Here is a 22,445-nt window from a genome sequence, read left to right on the forward strand (position 1 = left end):
GTTTTTAGGATATAGGGTCTCTTTTTCCTAGTGTAAGAGTTTAATGCACCGTTCATTCCAGGACAGAACATTTAATGGTCGGGGTGTTGTCCTGTTTAATCTGGAGCCTCAACAGCAATACCAAAACTCGTTTTTCGGATGAGTCACCTTGTACTAACTCTGTTACTTCTATTTTTTGTTCAGATTGTGCTGAATCATCCCTGAAACACATAATCTGTTTCCAAACAAAGGACTTAGATTTGAAGAAGACAATAAGTGGCAGTTGTGCAGCCTCGGATTGTAGAATGCTGAGCAAGTTCTTTAAATGATTTATAAAAATTTTCTGTTTGTTCAGTTTCACTAATAGGAAAATATGGGCAGCTGTGTAGTTTCTCCTTTTTTCTTAAGATCAGTTACCATAAACTTAAAGAAATAACATTTGGGGGAAAAATGACATTTATAATATATACCTGTGACTTGATAGAAGGTGGCTGATACTCTCAAAAAATGAAAAAAAATTTTAAAAACTAAGCTTGGTGTCCAAAAATTTCCTATTTTAACACATTTGACGTGGATTGGGAAATGATCCACATGTCATTGCACTGCTCCATGAACTCCATGAGCCCACATTGAAACCCAGATAAAGCCAATGCCATAGTAAGACAATCATTGCTTTTGTAATACTGCAGCTGAAATTAAGCAACATTTATGGAAATTAACACAACTATACAAAAGTATTTACAAAGTAAATGGAAATTTACACAGTGTTCCCAGATAGGTACAGCTGCGTCAAAGTCAGATAATATGTTGGCATTTCCTTTTATTAGAAAGGAGGAGGAGATGCAGACTACATGGTTCATATCTGCCATATCATTCCATGTTTCTGTGTGTTCAGACACTGTGATCACGTGAAGAAGCCGAAATTTTCATAACCTCAATTGTGAATTTGCCCATGAAACTCCAGGTGGATGACCAAATGCACCGTTACCCCATTTGGTGTAATGGCGGCCAAATTGACCCTTACAAAAAAAATACTGCAGTTTTTCTGAAGTAATACTGCAGTTTTTTGGACATGAAAAAACTGCAATACTGCACTTTTACTGCAGTATTACTTCACATTTACTGCACTTTTACTGCATTTGTACTTCACTGTACTGCAGTTGTACTGCAGTTATTTTTGTACGGAAGTACAAATGCAATAAAGCTACAGTACTTTGAAGTACAACTGTAGGTTTGCAGTATAAAAAAAAAAGTGCAGTAAATGTGCAGTAATACTGCAGTAAAAGTGCAGTAAATGTACAGTAATACTGCAGTAAAAGTGCAGTATTGCAGTTTTTTCATGTCCAAAAAACTGCAGTATTACTTTAGAAAAAACTGCAGTAATTTTTCGTAAGGGGATGCTCAAAATTGGAGCAAGTGAGAAGAAATTTAGAAGCCAGCTTTATTTAGGAACATGGTATTTTCCATAGACTTCCAGGTAAAATACTCAAAATGTTATGAGCTAATTTATTCTCCTCCTGCCTCTTGTGCATTCTAGATGTTTCCTGAGCTGCTTTCAGTGTTTATGGGTTGAAGGAAAAACATGATATTACAGAATTTGAGGGAATGAGGTCATTATGATGAATGGTGGAAAAATTAGTGCAAGGGATTTCAGCATAATTGAAAAGTTTCTTTAAAATTTTAGGATAGTATTTAAGAAACCGATGAGGAAAAATAATAGTATTTTCCTTTATGATGACCGATGAATCTAGTAACGTATTACAGTATTTTACAGACGCCTGGATTTCAGCACGCAAGAATACATAACGCGAGTGTAAAATATGGTGACCTTTTGCCTAAAAAAACAGCTGCAGTTATGTATTCTTTCATTTTTCTCCCAAAAAACAAATACACCCACTCTATTTAAATTGGTGTGTATGTAATTTATGTAATACACTTAAAAGGGAAATCTCTACATTTTTTTCATTGGTGGCAAAGTCACTTAGTCAGTAGGGTATTAATAATGTGTGTTTTATATGTTGTAATATATTGTTGTAATACCGCAGTGAGTGTGACGTGAAAGCTTCAGAATAGTAACACATTTAAGCTGTTAATGACAAATAACCAGAAACCAACCTCATTTGAAAAGTCCGGTAAGGCTGTACTGTATTACGTTTGATAATGTCTTCTCGTTTGATGTAAGAGTAACTGGTGATCCTAACGTTTTGTCTGGTCAGGAGCTGAAGCTGCCGTGTGCCCGGATTGTGGAGACGAGCGGCATCCTGAATGTTCTGATTAAGCTGCTGGAAGTGGTTCAGCCGTGTCTGCAAGCTGCCAAGGAGCAGAAGGAGGTGCAAACTCCTAAGTAAGACCTGGTGAATTCTGAAACGCTGCCCCCCAGCAAAGCCAAATGTGCAGATGGTGTGAAAGTGTGTCCTCTGATGCTTTCAGTGATATTTATATATTCTCCGGACTACCAACGTTTGTGTCTTCATCCCACGTGCCTTTCAGTCTTTTTCTCACCTGATGATTCCCAAATGCCTCCGTGGATTTTTCAGGCCAAAAACCTCTCACACTAATAAGAGTTTCCATCTCAAACACGTTTATTGTGTGATATAATGGCAATCTATCAGACTTATATTGGATTACACCTGTCTTACTACTGATTGACTTCTATGAAAAAACGTCCATTTCTTCCAAGAGGAGAATGCAAATGAACCGGGTATAATAATCTTAATGTTCTATTTTCCCTCCAGTACACGTATTGGCATTTCTTATGCCAAACGTCCAATTATATTATTTCCTTGAGTAAAGTGTATTTCTACTTTTTCTTTCCTCTCCAGTATTTACAGTCGAATGGTAACAATTGGCGTTGGTTTGATGACAGATCAGGTCGATGGTGTAGCTATAGTGCTAGCAACAACAGCACCATTGACACCGCGTGGAAAGCCGGCGAGACATGCGTGCGTTTTACTGCCGGCCGACGAAGATACACAGTTCAGTTTACCACCATGGTGCAGGTGATTCACAACATTGATTTTTATATTTTCTAACCACGCTTTTCTGGAATTATACACTTTGGGATTAAGGTTTAGATACAGCGAGATTTCCATTTATATAGTCCAAAAGGCCATTTGGAAGATAGTCGACTGCTATAAACGCTGTCTGCTCCAGTCGGGTCAGGCTACGCAGCTGGATGGAGGTAAATTTGGTTCTCACCAATGACGTGTCTTGCAGGTAAATGAAGAAACTGGAAATAGGAGGCCCGTAATGCTTACTTTGCTGCGTGTTCCAAGGTTAGTCAAAGGTGGCAAGAATGGAAATGGCCAGGAACTGGAGAAAACATTGGAGGAAGCAAAAGAAGTGGACTTGGATGCCAAACCAAAGGAGGAGAAGTCTTCTGGTAGGACGTGTTTTAGTCTTAACGGAGTGCAGAAGAATTCTGTGTAAAGGTTTATACATCTACGTTGAACATGTTTAATGCTTATGAATTTTTTTCCTCTACGCTCAGAGTCCATTCCTGCTTCAGAAAATGCCACCACAGAAAAGGAACCTCCTGTTGAAGAGCCAAAAGTTGGGGACATTGTTATCCAGGGGCTGACTGAAGAGATGGTGACCATTCTCATTCGTTCGTGTGTCAGCATGTTGGGAGTCCCAGTGGATCCGGACACTTTGCATGCTACCTTGCGGCTGTGTCTACGTCTTACACGTGACCACAAATACGCCATGATGTTTGCCGAGCTGAAGAGCACACGCATGATCCTCAGTTTGAATCAGACCTCTGCGTTTAATGGCTTCACCCCGCTAGTCACTCTCCTCTTCAGACACATCATAGAAGATCCATGCACTTTACAGCACACTATGGAAAAGGTATGTCATGGCTAATGCCAAAAAAATACCTCAAAGACTATATATGTAGGTGTGTGTGTGTGTATATATATATATATGTATTAAACCCCTGTCCTAAATTTCAGGTTGTCCGATCTGCAGCCACAAGTGGGGCTGGTAGTACCACCTCTGGTGTAGTGTCTGGAAGCTTGGGTTCCCGGGAGATAAACTATATCCTTCGTGTCTTGGGCCCAGCTGCTTGCCGAAATCCTGACATCTTCACCGAAGTGGCAAACAACTGCATTCGGATAGCTCTGCCGGCACCGAGAGGATCGGGAACTGGTGAGTAGCAGAGTAGGAACACAACGGAATTCACCAACAAGCTTTTTACGTTCTCAGTTTAAATGTCTTTGTGGGTCCGCAGGATAATTGTAGAGTAGGCCTTGACTGTGTAATTCCACTTGTGATTTGGAAAACGTTACGGTCTTGTTTTGTAACTTAATGTCAAGCATTTATTTTTACCATTTTCAGCCTCAGATGATGAGTTTGAGAATCTCCGTATCAAGGGGCCCAATGCAGTACAGCTTGTAAAGACAACACCTGTGAAGCCTTCCACGCTTCCAGTCATCCCTGATACCATTAAGGAAGTGATCTATGACATGCTCAACGCACTTGCAGCTTACCATGCTCCAGACGAAGGTACCTAGGCCTTATTGCTACTTTCAGTGTGAGGTAGAGCGACCGCCTCGGTCTAGATGTAATGCGATGTTGGCTCTGCGGCAGAAAAAAATTAAAATATCTTCTTCCATTGCAGTAGCAGAAAAGACGGAGCCAAAACTTGTGGGTATGAACCAGGAGGTCAGTCAGATCTTACAGGACATGGGTGATGAGGTTTTCCAGCAATATCGTGACCTCACGAGACCGGGTAGTGACTTTGATGCTCAAAGCAGCTTTGCTATCAATGTAAGGATATAATGATCATGAATTATGCTACAGTTTTTGTATTGCTCATGTGTTATACTATTTGTTTACTAGTTGTGATTTGCTGCATGCTTGAGTGTTTTTTGTAGCATGCTGGTAGTGTGGAATATTCTCTATCAATTAGCTATACCTTTTTCTGACATTTGTTATTTACTTGTAGGCTCGGGTCTTTACCACAGACAGCACCTCCACTGAGACTCCTCCATCTGGAACTCCTCAAGGAGAAGGTATGCCGCTCACTCTAACGTGCTTAAGTCTTGAATGCCTCTTAAATGTCCATTTTGTGATACTGGTAGTACACTCCAATACAAACGAATAAAATTACATCAAGCGAGGGAAAATCTAGAAGTTATAGATGGTGTTTCTAATGTTAGGTGTAAGAAGTTGGATAACTTAAATAGGGTGCATCTATAGTGTATCCCAAAAAAAAAATAGCTATGTCTTCTGATGGTGAAACTTGATAATTTTAAAGACAATCACAGTGTCGAGCATAATTAAACTACCTATAGCTTGTGTCTTTGGCAGTCAGTGGAAATGATTTTGATATATTTAGATTACACATCAATTTCATGGAAGCTGACATTGGTGACGGCATGTTCTGCCAGGGTCGTCTATCTATTACATTCCCTGTTCTGAAGTCCTCTCCCTTCTCCTTGCCATAAACAAGTAGATGACAATTAGCAACTTAAGGCAGAGAACGCAACAGGAGGAGTAATTATGCAGATCCCGACAACAGATAATTCAGATACATTTCCCAGTCATTCATAATCTGGAGTTACAGTACACAGTCATCTCGGCTGGTTTTAACAAACTCCCAATTATTTATTATTATCTTTTATTTATGTAGCGCCACCAAATCTATGCAGCGCTTAATACAATACATATATTCAAGGGGTCTGACAAGATGAGAATTGACAGACTAAGACAAACCAATACATTAGGTGGAGAGACACTGATGCTGCACTCGAAACATACAGATTCCGATTGCTTTTCTTTAACAATCCGCTTTTGTGAGTGCTGTTTAATTTGTTTCCCTTTTGGCAGCATTGACCCCAGAAGAGAACAGAGAGGGAGGAAAGAAGGATAAGGAATCAGAGCGGAATTCAGAGGACGGGAGACTTAAAGCAAGAGCTAGTAAACCCCTGCTTCCTACCTCTACCATCCTCCGGCTGCTGGCTGAACCAGTCCGGTCGTACGTGGGTATTGCTACGCTGATTGCCAACTATAATTATACTTCTGGGCAGTCGGAGCTTATTAAAGAGGTATGTGATTCCATTAGCCTTATGTGGTATTCAGGTTTGGTAGGAGAATTACAATGCCATTAATTGTTTTGTATTGGTAGGATTGTAGTGTGCTGGCTTTTGTTTTGGACCACCTCTTGCCACACACACAAAATGCAGAAGACAAGGACACTCCAGCTCTGGCGCGCCTTTTCCTTGCTAGCCTTGCTGCTGCTGGAAGTGGGACTGATGCCCAGGTGGCGCTTGTTAATGAGGTCAAAGCGGCCCTTGGTCGAGCATTAGCTATGGCAGAAAGCACAGAAAAACATGCCAGGTAGGAAGCGTGGCGTGTTTTTTAGATTCTGTGTATGGCCTTTGAGTCTTGTAGAGTACTAGAATAAAGTCTATGGCTCATTAACATAGTGCCGCAGAAAGTAGTGCGTTTAAGGGGCTAGACCTTCTGTCATTTTGTCTTCCAGGTTACAGGCAGTAATGTGTATTATAAGCACCATCATGGAGTCCTGCCCATCGACCTCCAGCTTCTATAGCAGTGCAACAACCAAAACGCAACACAATGGAATGAACAACATCATCCGACTGTTTCTAAAGAAGGGCCTTGTCAGCGACTTGGCTCGGGTACCTCACAGCCTTGATCTCTCCAGGTGAACAACTTAACGTTTAAGTGTGTTAAGGCTGTTTAATGCAGTTGGGTTGCTTTAATGCAGTTAAATGCACTTGAGGGCAGGGACACGGTTAAACAGTCTGTGAAGACCCTGGGTTGTCCTGCATCTTTGTTGTGCATAAAACTGTTTTTTTCTGTTGTTCTTGCAGCCCAAATATGGCCAACACTGTAAATGCAGCCCTTAAACCTCTAGAGACTTTGTCTCGGATTGTCAACCAGCCTAGCAGCCTGTTTGGTAGTAAAGGAGCATCAGGAAAGAATAAATCAGAACAGGACACCCATGGAGCCTCCAGAGACCCCAACAGTAACCAACCAGACACAGGTATGGTAATCATTGTATGTACTCTTCACGGGTAGACAGAACTGCACCGGCTGCATCCACCGCCAGCAACTGTGCCCCATAAATCTCTGCTGCTGGTTTATGGTTTGTCTTCATAACGTGTGCGTTCTATCTGGTAGCAAATGTAATTACTTAAATGTATTTGATGGAGTCATGAGCCAGTGGGTAGGTGCCACAAGCTGCCTTAAAATTTGTGTTGAGCAAAGGTAAAGTTACATCAATAGAGGTAGATCTATCAATGACCAGCTAAAAATGACATGGTTCATATAACACAAAGCAATGGTTTTGAGAGCCGTGTTTGCCTTCTTTGAGCTCAATTTGAGCTTAAACTGACGTTATGTTGGAAACTACCCAAGAGACGCCTTAATTCCCTGTCTTTGTGTGCAAGTTACATGCCCTGATTTGCTTTCTTCATTACTTTATTCCTTACCATTTGATGTAGGTGAAACGGGAGCAGAGGCTCAAGAGGAGGATCCAGATGTATCCCAGGCTGAAGTAACTGATGGAGACATGGATGGAGAGACGGAGTCTGATACTGTAGTTATTGCAGGGCAGCCAGAAGTCCTCACCAACCAGGCAATGCAGGTAACTATATATATATATATATATATATATATATATATATAAACGATCAGACTTTAGTTATTAAGGGGCTTTAGAAATTGTTGAAATCACAAAAAAAACTGCAGCCATTTGAAAAAAAAAAATGTGAAAAATGTATTTGATGCTTGTGATGGTTAAATGCCAAAGCTTCAGTGCAAGTAATGACAGTGATCTTTTTGGAGTGAAGAAAGTGACTAAAGTTGTTGGTATAATTACTGTTTGGAGTCCTTTGTTTGATACACTCCTTTCTTGATAGGTGAAAAATGAGCTTGAAGATTTGATAGATGAGCTTCTAGATCGTGATGGAGCTGCAGGTAAGTACCGTTTCCAATCTTCTTGTAGCACGTTTAGAAAAATGTACGTTACAAAAAATGTATGCCTCATTTGCTGCATTTAGTGAGCAGAGTTGGCGAAGATGAATCGCAAGAGGATGTGTTAATGGATGAGGCTCCGACTAACCTTAGTCAAGCGTCTACCCTCCAGGCAAACAGAGAAGGTGAGTGGTCAGATGGACGATTAAATAAGTCTCATGGTAGTATGTAGGTTTGTATTTTACGGGCAATTTATAGCCAAAAAGCGGCTTCCCAGCTGTTGAGCAGTAATGGCTGTTTCTCCCTCACAGAATGCAAGAATGTATTACAGTTCTCCATGAGAACATGTAAACTAACGAGCAGCTTTGTCAAGGTGATTAGATATTAGTTTGTTGGATTAATGGGACCTTCTGTGTCATTTGTGCAGATTCTATGAACATCCTTGATCCAGAGGATGAGGAGGAGCACACGCAAGAGGAAGACAGCAGTGGCAGCAATGAGGATGAAGATGACAGCCAAGAAGAGGAGGAGGAGGAAGAAGAGGAAGATGAAGATGACCAGGTATTAGTAAAAGATGGAGTTCTGTGGCAATGCCTACCAATGTAAGATTCTCCATGTTTCATGGAGACGAGGACGTCTTTGCTTGAAAATCTAGTTCTGTTTCAGACAGAGAATAGCTTTGTGAAACATCTCGCTAAGAACATTTTCTGAAATATCCTTTAAACCATGCATATGTATATTAAATATAAAGAAAATCAAGCTTGACTGTTCTGTAAATGAACCCATTGCATCTCCTGAGGATACTGACCAATATGCTTCCTGCAGGATGATGAGGAAGGTGAAGAAGGAGACGAGGATGATGACGACGACTGCTCAGAGATGGAGCTGGATGAGGATTACCCAGACATGAATGCTTCCCCACTTGTGCGCTTTGAACGTTTTGACCGAGAGGACGACCTCATAATTGAGTTTGACAATATGTTTTCCAGCGCAAGTAAGATTCTTGGTCATGCAGAAGTCTGAAATAGCATTTCCACGTAGAGAACATTGTTTTTTGGAATCATTCAGTCAGCAAGGCATAAAAATGTATAGGTTCTAAACGTCCGCACCAAGAGTGCTGCATTTTGGATCTTTTCAGATAAGCACATGTGGCTTTCTCTGGTAGCATATTGTTAAATCATGTTGGCTGTGCTTTGAAAGCCTTAATTTTTGCCTTCATGCCTGTGATATAAGCTGTATTTTCAAGTCTATATAGCCCTTAATACCTTACCTTGATGCTTTCTGGTCAAAGTGTAGCAGAAGCAATGGACGGGCTGACTTTATAGGTGTCCAACAAGGGAGGGAGATTTTGGGCATCAGTTTGAGAAGTTTTTCTAAAGTGTTCTCAATTCCTGCAGCCGACATCCCTCCATCTCCTGGTAACATCCCCGCCACGCACCCTCTCATGGTGCGCCACGCAGACCACAGTGCTCTCACTCTTGGTGCAGGGACGTCGACTACTCGCCTAGCACAGGGAATCGGTAGAAGTCAGCGGACTCTTCGGCAGCTCACAACCAACACCGGCCACACTATACATGTTCACTGTCCTGGCAACAGGCAACCAAACCCACCCTTAATATTGCAGAGGTAAGTTGTTGAAGTCTAAAAAGAGTTGGTAGTAGGTTTGCTGGAATTTAATGAGGGGTCTCTTCGGATTTCTTAGGTAAGAGTAGTAAGTTGGTAATGGTAACACTGCTTCATGCTTCCTTTAAGGTTGCTGGGTCCCTCGGCCGCCGCTGATATCTTGCAGCTGAGTAGTAGCCTTCCTCTTCAGAGCCGAGGCCGGGCGCGTCTCCTTGTAGGAAATGATGATGTCCACATCATAGCTCGATCTGATGATGAACTTCTGGATGATTTCTTTCATGATCAGAGCACAGCCACCAGCCAGGCTGGTAAGTGACAACAGTAATCAAGCACAGCAGTGTTTCTGGTTTTCATTTTGTGGGCTCTTGAGATTTGGGACATTAAAGGGGCTATGAATAGTTCTTAGACTCATTTTTTGTCCCAACGTTCCCTCTATGGTGTCGGGTGTTCTAAAAGATATGAATTAGTCTGCCTTTTACTGGTCTCTCATCTGTACTTTGTGCCACTGACTCTGCAATCATATTACAATTCCTCAGCTTACACTAATATATATATATATATATATATATATAATTACACCTAATATAATATATCTCTATCCCCACCACATCTGCAGTTCCAGACCAGTTTTATATTCACGGCTTATGAGGTCCCTTTTGAATCACTTTTGACCTTTTACATGAATCTCTGTATACAATAGCTTTCAGGCTTTGATTTGCATTTTTAGTGATGCATGAAGTATGTGTCCATATCTTGGGCTAATGTTCCAGTAATAAATACAGTTCTAAGTAATAAATACTGCTTTGTTACAGGTACTCTCTCCAGTATTCCTACTGCATTGACTCGCTGGACGGAAGAATGTAAGGTCCTAGATGCTGAAAGCATGCATGACTGCGTGGCAGGTGAGAAGCCCTCGGTGCGATGAACGTAATTCATCCTAGAGCAAACTATTTCATCAGGTTCAGAAACAGACAAGCACATCAGTTTACCAACGCCATGTTTGTTGTAGGACTCTGCTATATCCAGTTCAGAGTTTCACATGTACTTAGTTCGTAAATGGATGAAAATAAATTTTTCCTTTACATTTTACAATTTTGACAAATTTTTCCAAATTGCTCAATCACTTATGGGCTTGTTTTCAGTGACATCTCTTGCGTAAGCCATATTCGTTAAAATGTTTAGAGATCCTTGTGTGTTTTTGTTTCTCAGTTGTAAAAGTCCCAATAATAAACCATTTGGAGGCTTTGCGTGACGAAGAACTCGAGGAGCGACGTGAAAAGCGGCGCAAGCAAATGGCAGAAGAAGATGCCAAGATGGCAGATAAAGCTAAAGAAGAGAAGGAATCGAAAGACCCGAACTCACAGGTCTGTCCCGATTTTGAACTTTTTCTTGTGTATGTAGTGAGCCAACCTTCAGCAAAAGATCCTAGGTTTTTGTGATTTGAATTACTGCATGAACATTTTGTGACTTTGAGCAGCATAGCACCGGTTTAATTAATCCTTGTTCTTAATCTTCCCAGGCTTCCAATTCCAAGCGAAGCATGCCTTTCGAGTTGAGCCTTACAGGTATTTATCGCTTATAGTGCAGCATTTTCTGCCTCGGTCTCCTTCACAGGTCAGTCGAGTGGATTCTGCGATGCTTCAGGCTGAGGTAGTAGATTGTATAGTTTTGGGGTCACACCCGATCTAGGAGATAACTATACAGTTTACTGTCTTTCCTGCGGTATCTGTTACCAGCCCCAGCAAGGACGAGACCTCTTAATGTATATATCTGGACCTGCTTGGACTTTTAGATTTTGTGCCAATTTCTTGGCTTTTCTGTACATATGTTCATTTGTTTCCCTTTTGTGGTTTTGAAATCTTTTTGGCAGATAAATACCTTTAAGAGAATCCTTTTCCATTACCTGCCCTCTTCAGGGTGAGGTAGTAAGTTGTATTGTTGTAAGGGGGTAGATATTTTGCCACCGTTTTGGAGATAACTATACAGCTTACTGCCTTCCTTGTGGTGTGGCTTTTCCATAAGCCTTGTTTAATGTCTTTAGTTGCTTTATTTGTCATTGTGTTATTATTTAAGATGGGTTTCTGTGTTTTGATCCTCAAGGAATTCTTGACTCGCACACCCTCCAACCTGCAATACAACCCACCAGTAATTGGCCTCTGTTTATGTCCACCATAGAGCAAGATGGAACTGGACGCCCTGAGAATTTCCCCACTGCTCCTTCTTCTGCAGAAGGAACACCAACAAGTCCAGAGCTGGTTCCTTTGGATCCTTCTATGCGTGCTCTTCCTCCGGAGGCTTCCTTGGCAGAAATGCCACAGAGTTTGCAGACGGAGTCCGGTGCCGATGAAGTTGGACAGTTGTTAATGCCAACAGAACAAGAGCCGTCGGCACCAGGAAGACCCAGTGCGGAGGGGGATGCGACTCAGATGGAACTGTCTCCAGCACCCACCATCAGTCAGTATTATATCATGCAGGGAAATGGTTCGGTCTTATACGATGAAAATTCAGCATTTTCTAAAATCATGCATGGAACATATTAAATGTAAAATATATTTGTTGTGCGTAATTAGTTTTTTTTTCTTTTTAAGACTAAAGCTTTCTTTATGTATGAACAATCTAAATGGCCAAGTCACTGAAAAAATATCTCCATTCCTTGTTAGCCTCCTTGTCACCTGAACGAGCAGAGGATTCAGATGCCCTGACTGCAGTGAGCAGCCAGCTGGAGGGCTCACCCATGGATACTGGTAGCCTCGCCTCTGGACCTCTAGAGGAAGGTGTTGGGGAAGCATCTGGGGTTGTTAATCAAGAACAGCCGTTGGTCAGCAGTAGTGTCGCAGTTGGTCAACAGGTTGTGGAGCCACCAAGTCAATCCAGCAGCCAGACATCGGTGTCCCAACACAGTGAGGAGAGGTACGTCACGCCGTGGGGCACGGGGAACTGACCTGCTGTAACCCAATTCCCTGAAGCGGCTTGATGCTGCTCAGGACAATGAGTTAGTGGATAGTTATGTTTGGAAGCACAACAGCAATGGCTACTTCTAGTTCACTTTCTGAAATTAGCTGACCGATTTTAAGTCTTCTCTTGGTCATTGTTTTTTTTTTCTCCAGTTCTTCGGGTGCTCCCTCCTCTGATTTGCCCTCCGTCAGAGATTCTAGCATGTCCTTGTTGGCAACAGATTCCAGTGGAATCCTTGAAGAAGCCCTGCCGTCCACGAGTAGCGAAGATGATGATCCGCTCGCAGGTAATTCTCTTGCACAATCGGCCATCAAATGATATGGTAATGTTCCCTGAGCACCATGCTATAGTCCCATATGTATTTATTGGTTCAGGTATCAATCTCCCCGAAGGAGTGGACCCATCCTTCCTTGCAGCTCTTCCAGAAGATATACGCAGAGAGGTGCTTCAGAACCAGCTGGGCATCCGACCGCCAGCTCGGGCACCACCTACTGCTGTGCCGGTCATCCCACCACCTGTGGTCGGCAGTGCTGGTGTCACAGAGGTCAGCCCAGAGTTCTTGGCAGCTTTACCACCTGCCATACAGGAAGAGGTACGGTTCAAACGAACAGGCACACACACTGGGAAATGCATTTCTTTCCTCTATATCCATGAGTTAACGCTTGTCCCCATTAATTGGCCATTTCTACCGGTCCTTAGGTGCTTGCCCAACAGAGAGCAGAGCAGCAGAGGCGCGAACTTGCTCAGAGCACTACTTCTGACAACCCCATGGACCCCATGACCTTCATTCAAACCTTGCCATCCGACCTGCGCCGCAGTGTTCTTGAGGATATGGAGGACAGCGTTCTAGCAGTAATGCCCCCTGACATTGCGGCTGAAGCTCAGGCTTTGCGCAGAGAACGAGAGGCAAGACAAAGACAGCTAATGCATGAGAGACTGTTTGGTCACAGCAGCACGTCTGCCCTGTCGGCCATACTCAGGAGCCCAGGTATCTGCAACATGATATGCATTGCTAATAGAATCTAGCCTTGGAAATATGGCTAATGTTCTACCTGGTTAGCTTGATTTTCATCTTTATTCAGTTTCACATCTGGCTATATTTTTTTCCAATGTTGTAGTGTTTTTAGGACTCATACTTCAGTTTGATTTAGTTGTGAAGTCTGTTATGTTTGAAGACTTTGGTAGGATTTGCCTTTGGGCCAGTATGTGTGCCAGATGGCTACTTTTAGATGAGTAATAAATGTATTACACCAACAAAAGCGTAATCCTGTATCTCACAAGAAAAAAATAGAAGATATTAAACCACAACATGCCTTGTTTCTGTGTTAAATGTATTTTAAGCTTTCACAAGCCGTCTGAGTGGGAATAGAGGAGTCCAATACACACGTCTGGCTGTGCAGAGAGGAAGCACCTTTCAGATGGGTGGTAGCAGCACCCACACCAGGTATGCTTAAATCTGTTGTATTCATTTAACTTCATAGACTGTAGGATGAATGCAGGACACTCCATTCATCTCTGAAAGTCTATATCTCATTGCAAAGCTGGGGTTTACAGACCATGAAATAAGACGGCTTTAAAGGAGCATTCTAGCCCATGTTACATGTATAGACTCCAGTGCTTTTTTACTGCATGCAGATCTATAAGGATACGTTAGCTGTTACTTTACATCTTTTCCTATCGTGGCCTCAACTAAAGTCTACCATACATGCGATTGGCTGTTGCTACGCATTTAAAAAAATTATGAACTAGGCTCATCATTTAAAAAATAATAATAATAATAAAAAAAAAATTGTAGCTACAAATGAGGATAAAAAGCAAAAAAAAAAAAAGGCCCACCACTCGTTAGATCTGTGTGAATTCTAGATGTCTTAGTCCGTTGAAGTAATTTGTCGTCTGCTGATAACTGTGAAGGTTTTTTGAATTTAATGAAACAAGTCTCTCTCGTCAGGCCGGCCGGCAGCAATGTGGACAGCCTGTTGCGACTGCGAGGACGCCTGTTGCTTGATCACGAGACCCTCTCTTGTCTTCTCGTCTTGTTGTTCGTGGATGAGCCCAAGCTGAACACCAGTCGGCTGCATCGCGTCCTGCGCAACCTCTGTTACCACGCGCAGACCCGTAACTGGGTAATTCGCAGTCTACTGTCAATCCTGCAACGCAGCAGCGAGAGTGAACTCTGCATAGAAAGTCCCAAGACTCCCATCGGAGGCCCCGATAAGAGAGGGACTGTCAAGTCCTGCTCTTCCAGCCACGACAGCCGCCCGTTAGAATTGATGCACAGGGTGGATTCCAAGAACTCCAACCAGCTTTCCTGGCTCTCTGTGTCCATGGATGCCGCTCTTGGCTGTCGCACCAATATCTTCCAAATCCAGAGGTCCCTGGGGCGCAAGCACACTGAGAAGCATGCTGCCTGTGGCTCCACGGTCCACATACACCCACAAGCTGCGCCGGTGGTTTGCAGGCATGTGTTGGATACGCTTATCCAGTTGGCCAAGGTAAGGCTTAGAACTTTCTATGGAAGATTTACTAGTTGTAAAGATTTTAATATAGGCTGCCATAGTTCTAGCTAATACCATCCTTTTTTTTTCGTTAATGATTAAAACGGTGCCATTTGTTTATCATGTACCTTTCAGTTCTTTCTATTTTGCGGCTTTGTGTATATAAGTCTGTACGTTTTCACTTTGCCGTACTGGAGGCTTGTGTGCGGTCACAACGTCAACAAGGAGTAGAAAGGGATGTAGTTATATTAAGGATATTTAGCAGACATGGTTATGTAGCTACGTGCCGCTTTCTTCATTGACCTCAATCTCTTACCCCCTTAAGTGTTCCCCAGCCATTTTACACAGCAGCGCGCCAAAGAGTGCAGTGCAGAGAGCAGCGATGGCAGGGAGAGGAAGGTCACCTGCAGCCCCTGCCTTCCACCGTCGGGTGCTACTGGGTCAAACAACAGCTCCACGGATTTCTGGGACTTGTTGGTCAAATTGGACAATATGAATGTGAGCCGTAAAGGGAAAACCTCTGTAAAGTCTGTGCCCGTGAGCTCGGGGGCAGAGGGCGAGAGTTCGCAGTGCAGCCTGGAAGCTTCGCCTCTTGGACAGCTCATGAATATGTTGTCGCATCCTGTTATCCGACGCAGCTCGTTACTCACGGAAAAGTTGCTTCGTCTCCTTTCCCTCATCTCCATTGCCCTGCCTGATAATAAGGTGCCGGAAGTCAATCAAGCAAATGCAACCGCTCCCGTGCCTGCCCCCACCCCTGCTGCCGCTTCACTACCTGTGCCTGTACCAGCAGTGACCGTGCCGTTGGCAGTCGCCACAAGTGTGGTGTCCAGTAAGTACTTCAGTCATGCCCTGTATTATAACGCACCAAACCTTGGATGGTCTGTTCAACCTTAAAAAATTATTTTTAATTCTAAACCCTATCCCGTAAAAGCCTCTATTTTTATACTAAATCTTCTTTTTTTTTTTTTTTTTTAAAGCAGTTACAAAAAGCAGCAAATCTCCAGCTAAATCCAGCGACGCCAGTGGTGTCCCAGAAAAGATGGCGGCATCAGGCCTAACTGAGAAACAGCTGCAGCTTTCTGTTGAGGTAAGCGATTGGAATGATCAAATTTCCCATATTTGGGCAAATTAAAAAAATGAGTCTTCACAGCCAATATTTTATAGGTCTGTGGGTGGCTGCATGTTGCAGTGCATGGTTAGGCGACCCTGTCTTTCATGGCACGTGCACGTGCTAACCAGATGTATAGGTTCATGCAGAACGTCTCTTTCCCAGGTGCTGACATCCCATTCATGTTCAGAGGAAGGCTTGGAGGATGCCGCAAACGTTTTACTACAACTCTCGCGGGGTGATGCCGGCACGAGGGACACCGTGCTGAAACTGCTCCTTAGCGGAGCCCACCACTTGGGATACACTCTGTGCAAACAGATAGGTGAGATGATCTGAAATACCCCACGCTTTCACGGCCTGCACACATTTTGCTTTTTTTCTCAAACTGAATGTTGCTGGTTTGCTATCCAGGTACCCTTTTGGCGGAACTGCGCGAGTATAACTTGGAGCAGCAGAGACGTATTCAGTGTGAGGCCCTTTCTCCGGATGGAATGCCGGAAGAACAACCCCAGAACACCAAAGCAAAGGGCAAAATGCAGAGCAGGTGAGTATTGCGGTCCTGAATCATTGGGCGCGTGCTTTATCCGGAAACCCGTTACACATTAGGACAGTAGTCAATCTAAAATGTTAGGTCTCTCCCCGCCCCGTCTTTGCGCTCCAGGTTTGACATCGCGGAAAACGTGGTGATCGTGGCATCCCAGAAGCGCCCACTAGATGGCAGGGAGCTACAGTTGCCCTCCATGTCCATGCTGACTTCCACGCAAAAGTTCTTCCTGAGAGTCCTGCAGGTCATCATCCAACTCCGAGACGACACACGCCGAGCTAACAAGAAGGCAAAGCAGACCAGCCGACTAGGTGGGAAAGCTGCATGTCTGACGCAAGGGATCAGAAAAAGTGGGATGAGCAAGGGCAACTTTTGTTGGGTTACCATAGGGATCATAGAAGACAAGTGGTTTTTGAATGATGCCTTTTATTGGCTAACTGAGTAAATATAGATTGCAAGCTTTCAAGACCTCTCAGGTCCCTTCATCAGGCATTTTATACAAAAATGTGGAAAACCTCATCCAGTTTTTTCATAGTGTAATTGGTCTAATAACTCAAGCTGCAACTATGGGCCGAGCTTTTTCATAAAGCATTCCGGAGTAGTTGAGGGGTTATAAGAAGCCTATAATGTGTTACCAAACCTTAAAGGTCATGAAAAACTGTGTATTGTAACAGTGGGCACGTTTACTCTGTTTTGCTGGAAAGTAGGTGTTTGTAGAGGTGTCTCTCACGCACCTGGCGGATTAATATAGAAGGCACTGCATGACCTCTCCGCTCTTCTCTTGCAGGGGCTGCCAGTCTGGCCTCGGCTAGCAGCATCCAGGCAGCTGTGCAGCAGCTGGAGGCCGAGGCTGATGCCATTATACAAATGGTACGTGAGGGTCAAAGGGCACGAAGACAGCTGCAAACTGCAACGGTTAGCATGATGACTGGCTGGCAGAACATCCATCCTTTAGTTTGTTTCTCCCTCCTTTTAATTTGAACGCTGTTATTCATCCCTTAATCTACCCCACCTTTTTCCTGCCTCTTGGTTTGTCGCCATCTTTATGTACACGTGAGACTTGTCCTTGTCACGCTTATCCCTAGCTTGCCCTATGCACTTTCTTCCAAGCTTAGCAGAAGCAGGTTAGTACACGGCTTCTGGCGATGTGAGATGTTCCTCTTGTGGGATGCATGTGATCAGTTGCCGCTTATTCTTGTGCGCCGCTTATTCTTGTGCGCCTCATCTCTCCTGATTTTATGTGGCTAGGCTTGCTGTCCTCGTCAGCCAAGTGATCAGTCTTTATTTTGTTCAGGCGGAGGGTTCGGCTCGCAGAGAAGAGTCTCCAATGGATGTGGACCAGCCCTCTCCGGCCACACAGGACACGCAGTCAGTTGGTCAGTGCGCGGTCAGGGACAAACCATGTTTACTTGTTCAGGGTGTAACAGGTAGTCGATGTAATGTAACCTTGTGTGCTTGTTTTAGCTTCTGAAGGCTCTCAGGCTGCAGAGAAGAAAGAGGAGGAGCGGCTGCCAGAGTTACCGCTGCTGAGTGAACAGCTCAGCCTTGATGAGTTGTGGGACATGCTGGGAGAGTGCCTGAAAGAGCTGGAGGAGTCTCATGACCAGCATGCTGTTCTGGGTAACCAAAGCTACGCAGCTCACTCTCTTCGATTTCTCTTCCATGGAATGAGTCTTCATTGTTCATGTTCTTGGTTTTTCTCCTTCTGTAGTCCTCCAACCAGCAGTAGTAGCCTTTTTCCTTGTCCATGCAACAGAAAGGGAAAGCAAGCCTCCAGTACGAGACACGAGGGAGAGCCAGCTAGCTCACATTAAAGATGAGCCACCTCCATTGTCCCCGGCCCCGCTTATGCCTGCAACCCCTTCTTCCTTGGACCCCTTTTTTTCTCGGGAACCTTCATCTATGCACATCTCATCCAGCCTGCCTCCTGACACACAGAAGTTTCTGCGCTTTGCAGGTAAGAACCTTAAGTTTTATGTACTTGGTAGAAAAGGTAGAAGGTTATTAGATGTTATTTGAGACTTAAAGCCAAATACCTTTTATACTGATCTAACGTTATTTTTTTATTTATTTAAAGAGACCCGTCGCACTGTGTTAAACCAGATCCTACGACAGTCTACCACCCACCTTGCCGATGGTCCCTTTGCTGTTCTGGTGGACTATATCAGAGTTTTGGACTTTGATGTGAAACGCAAGTAAGTATATCGTACCTTGGGTTTTAAGAATACTAGCAAGAAGTGTCTTACGCGCTTTAAAGTAGGGCTGCAACAACTAATCGATAAAATCGATGATAATCGATAATGAAATCGATGATAATCGATAATGAAATTCGTTGGCAACGAATTTCATTATCGATTAGTTGAATCGATTTTTATTGATTATAAAATGAGGGTTTTTTCAGAGCAAATGCTCTGAAAAATACCCCTCGCGTTATAATCCGTTAGTGTGACTCACAGGAGCCACAGCAGCAGTTGCTACTTACAGTTCCTCCCTGCAGTCACTGCCGATTGGCCTGCCCACTTCCTTTTTCCAGTCCCTCCCTGCAATCGCTGCTGGAGAAAGAAAGGGGCGGGGCCAATTGGCAGTGACTGCAGGGAAGAAAGGGGCGGAGCCAAACGACCGATTGGCTCCGCCCATTTCCTTAGCATCGCCATGGCTGTGACACTCATCTAACTGTGAGTATAAAATTAATATTTGGGCTGCTGAAAGTTAGGGGAGGTGGGGGTTAATTTAGGGGCAGTTATAGTTAATGGGGTGTTTAGGGTTAACTTAGGGGCAGTTATAGTTAATGGGGTGTTTAGGGTTAACTTAGGGGCAGTTATAGTTAATGGGGTGTTTAGGGTTAACTTAGGGGCAGTTATAGTTAATGGGGTGTTTAGGGTTAATTTAGGGGCAGTTATAGTTAATGGGGTGTTTAGGGTTAATTTAGGGGCAGTGGTGATTGATGGGGTGTTTAGGGTTAATTTAGGGGCAGTTATAGTTAATGGGTTAGTTTAGGGGCAGTTGTGGTTGATGGGGTCTTCAGGGTTAATTTAGGGGCAGTTTTGGTTAATGGGGTCTTCTCTTCAGGATTAATTTAATGCTGAGGACTGAGGGTTAATTTCATTAATTTAATAAAGTTAACTTAAGGTGCAGTTAGAGGTAAAGGGGGGCAAACTGAGGGGAATCTAAATCCTGGGGGCAGTGAAGATTAATCCTGTATTTATTTATAAAAGTATTGTCTGTGAACGAGTCTGCAAATCCTATGAGGGCACTATGAGATATCAGGGGGGTATACGGCATACCTGAGGAGGACGGAGTGACGTATCTGGGGGTATAAGGCATATAGGGTATATAAGGGAGGGCAGTGTGGCATGTCGGGGAGGGCAGTGTGGCAATCCTGGGCTCAAATATGCATAACTGGGGGGCAGGTTGGGGAAATAAAAACAAGAAAAAAAATTTATTCTGCCGTTTGTTTTTAACATCCTATGTTACTTTATTAAATAATTTAAAATAAATGAAAAATTATTTTTTTTATCCGATTAATCGAAAAAATAATCGGCCAACTAATCGATTATGAAAATAATCGTTAGTTGCAGCCCTACTTTAAAGTTGTATTTATTTGTAAATATGCCACATTTATGCAATTCATTATTACACCTGCTACATTGATGTGATATATAAATAGTGAGCTTTAGTGTTTGATTTGATAATTGTGGAAGCTTAAGCTGCTACAAGATGTTTCTGCTTCCCTGCACAGATATTTCCGCCAGGAGCTTGAGCGTCTCGATGAAGGGCTGCGCAAAGAAGACATGGCTGTTCATGTACGACGCGACCATGTGTTTGAAGACTCGTACAGAGAACTTCACCGAAAATCTCCTGAAGAAATGAAGAACAGATTGTAAGTGTCCTAGTGTGAAAATGGGGATTTCTGTTGTGGGACGTGGTTGATAACCATCATCTAATGCGGTGGTGACCCTTAGTAGGGAGCTTTTATCTTTCATTTGCCGTTTATATTCTAACTTAGGAAGCACTTTACTTTGGCACCAAATCTATTACCAGCATATTAGCAGGGATCCCGCAGTTGTTGCTGTCCAGCTTATCTAATGATAGATCAACTGCCCAAATTTTTTTCTTGGCTTTTGTTTTTATTGCTACATTTAGAAAAACGGCAGGATTAACCCCTTAAGACCAGGCTTTTTTTTTATTTTTTGTACCCTTCATGACCGAGTCTGTTTTAACATTTTTGCGACGCTCGTGTTTAGCTGTAATTTTCTTCTCTCGTTTAGTGTACCCACGCAAGAAGCACCTTTTTTCACTTTTATTTTACCCAGTTACATACATAGTATTTGAATACACCTTTTTTATGGGCAGGGGAACCATGTTTAGCCACAACCACTCCCCACCCACTTCCTGTTCAACTGTCGGCCCACTTAAGACTGTTTCGGGCTATAACGTCTTACTCCATCCCCCATATAGCCCCTTCAGAAGAAGAAGAGGGGGAGCTCTGGGTATCCCAGCCTGGCAGATTCCCAAGTATGGTCATTCAAGAAGCATTAATTACTTAAAAATGTAAGAAGGCAAAAAACAGAAACCTTTAATAAGGAGTTTGAATTTCTGTGGCTACTGTAGGCCAGTGCCTACTTTTATGTCACATGATGTGCATTCTCTGAAAAAGTCTGAGAAAAAAAATGACACAAATAAAACATATTTTTGTAAAAGTTTGAGCCATTCACAATACATAGAATTATGGTTCTAATTCTGTATTTACGTCTTATTCTGCAAAGTAGGTGGAACAACACCTTAAAATAGGTATTCTTGTATCTCTATCTCAGCATAGAGGTGTTAATCTCTAGATTGTTGTGACCAGGGCTGGGAAAGCCCATTCGATTGGACTTTCCTGAGCTGAGTTAAGTCTTTTAATCAGTTGGTTTTTTTGTGGCCATTATGTGTTTTGGCAGCCTGATAGATTTTAATACGATCAGCTGAGTTCCTCTGGAGCTAATATTTTGTAACAGAATTGTTTTTATCAAACTATTCTTTGAAACATGCATGGGACCGGCATAAAACTATCCAGAATCAACAAGACCGAGGGCTGATTAAGGCCTGAATCATTACATCAGGAAAAATGGGCAGCCTAGATGGCCGAATGCTTCTTCTCCACAGTCAAATTCTATGTTTCTGAGTTTTACTTTTGAACTCTTAGTAAGTGCTGGCATTGACCTTAATGAGTAAACCTATTCACCCCTTTATTTCTGTTAATACTGGCAGAGCCTTAACTTAGCTGAGCTCAGTGTAGGAAACACCATTCATTCCTGTATTAAAGACGCTGTTGTGTGGCTGAGCATGATGGGAGATGTGACCCCCATCATATGTATAGCATTAGCTGGCTGATTGGCAGCACAGGTTGGTTGGGGCGTTCACTGGGTATGTGGCACAAGGCCAAAAATGGTTTCTCATTTATTATGTACATAGTAACATAGTAACATAGTTCATAAGGTTGAAAAAAGACCAAAGTCCATCAAGTTCAACCTATATACATATTGTGTCCTTACTGTGTTGATCCAGAGGAAGGCAAAAAACCCTTATGAAGCAGATGCCAATTGCCCCATACCAGGGGGAATATTCCTTCCCGACTCCAAATATGGCAATCAGAATAAATCCCTGGATCAACGTTCTGTCCCTATTAATCTAATATCTATAACTGGTAATATTATTGCTTTCAAGAAACACGTCCAGGCTCCTTTTGAACTCTTTTATTGAGTTTACTATTACCACTTCCTCTGGCAGAGAGTTCCATAATCTCACCGCTCTT

The 22,445-nt window shown here is 43.0% G+C and overlaps 1 protein-coding gene across 1 annotated transcript in view; it reads left to right on the forward strand.

The window, feature by feature from the left end:
• The window catches only part of LOC149285357 (E3 ubiquitin-protein ligase HUWE1-like), a gene marked incomplete at its 5' end in the record, with an annotated part of 30,781 nt that extends 10,246 nt beyond the window's left edge, over nt 1–20,535 (forward strand). Inside the window, 42 exon segments of the mRNA XM_089495324.1 lie at nt 1,449–1,456; nt 2,196–2,324; nt 2,600–2,680; nt 2,802–2,978; nt 3,196–3,361; nt 3,470–3,828; nt 3,933–4,128; nt 4,318–4,485; nt 4,604–4,749; nt 4,928–4,994; nt 5,812–6,029; nt 6,110–6,321; nt 6,467–6,649; nt 6,819–6,991; nt 7,452–7,594; nt 7,869–7,929; nt 7,995–8,108; nt 8,351–8,484; nt 8,749–8,917; nt 9,321–9,549; nt 9,676–9,854; nt 10,359–10,448; nt 10,756–10,910; nt 11,066–11,111; nt 11,722–12,000; nt 12,207–12,456; nt 12,654–12,787; nt 12,876–13,093; nt 13,201–13,489; nt 13,843–13,945; nt 14,450–14,991; nt 15,319–15,828; nt 15,977–16,086; nt 16,273–16,429; nt 16,519–16,651; nt 16,769–16,962; nt 17,439–17,566; nt 17,946–18,027; nt 18,116–18,271; nt 18,363–18,608; nt 18,729–18,846; nt 20,391–20,535. Coding sequence (XP_089351450.1) covers nt 1,449–1,456; nt 2,196–2,324; nt 2,600–2,680; nt 2,802–2,978; nt 3,196–3,361; nt 3,470–3,828; nt 3,933–4,128; nt 4,318–4,485; nt 4,604–4,749; nt 4,928–4,994; nt 5,812–6,029; nt 6,110–6,321; nt 6,467–6,649; nt 6,819–6,991; nt 7,452–7,594; nt 7,869–7,929; nt 7,995–8,108; nt 8,351–8,484; nt 8,749–8,917; nt 9,321–9,549; nt 9,676–9,854; nt 10,359–10,448; nt 10,756–10,910; nt 11,066–11,111; nt 11,722–12,000; nt 12,207–12,456; nt 12,654–12,787; nt 12,876–13,093; nt 13,201–13,489; nt 13,843–13,945; nt 14,450–14,991; nt 15,319–15,828; nt 15,977–16,086; nt 16,273–16,429; nt 16,519–16,651; nt 16,769–16,962; nt 17,439–17,566; nt 17,946–18,027; nt 18,116–18,271; nt 18,363–18,608; nt 18,729–18,846; nt 20,391–20,535 — 7,397 coding nt within the window.
• Nucleotides 20,536–22,445: the final 1,910 nt, after the last annotated feature.

This window comes from Sceloporus occidentalis, unplaced genomic scaffold, assembly GCF_023333645.1.
Source record: "Sceloporus occidentalis isolate IW3139 unplaced genomic scaffold, rSceOcc1.0.p SCAF_79, whole genome shotgun sequence".
Classification (NCBI taxonomy): domain Eukaryota; kingdom Metazoa; phylum Chordata; class Lepidosauria; order Squamata; family Phrynosomatidae; genus Sceloporus; species Sceloporus occidentalis.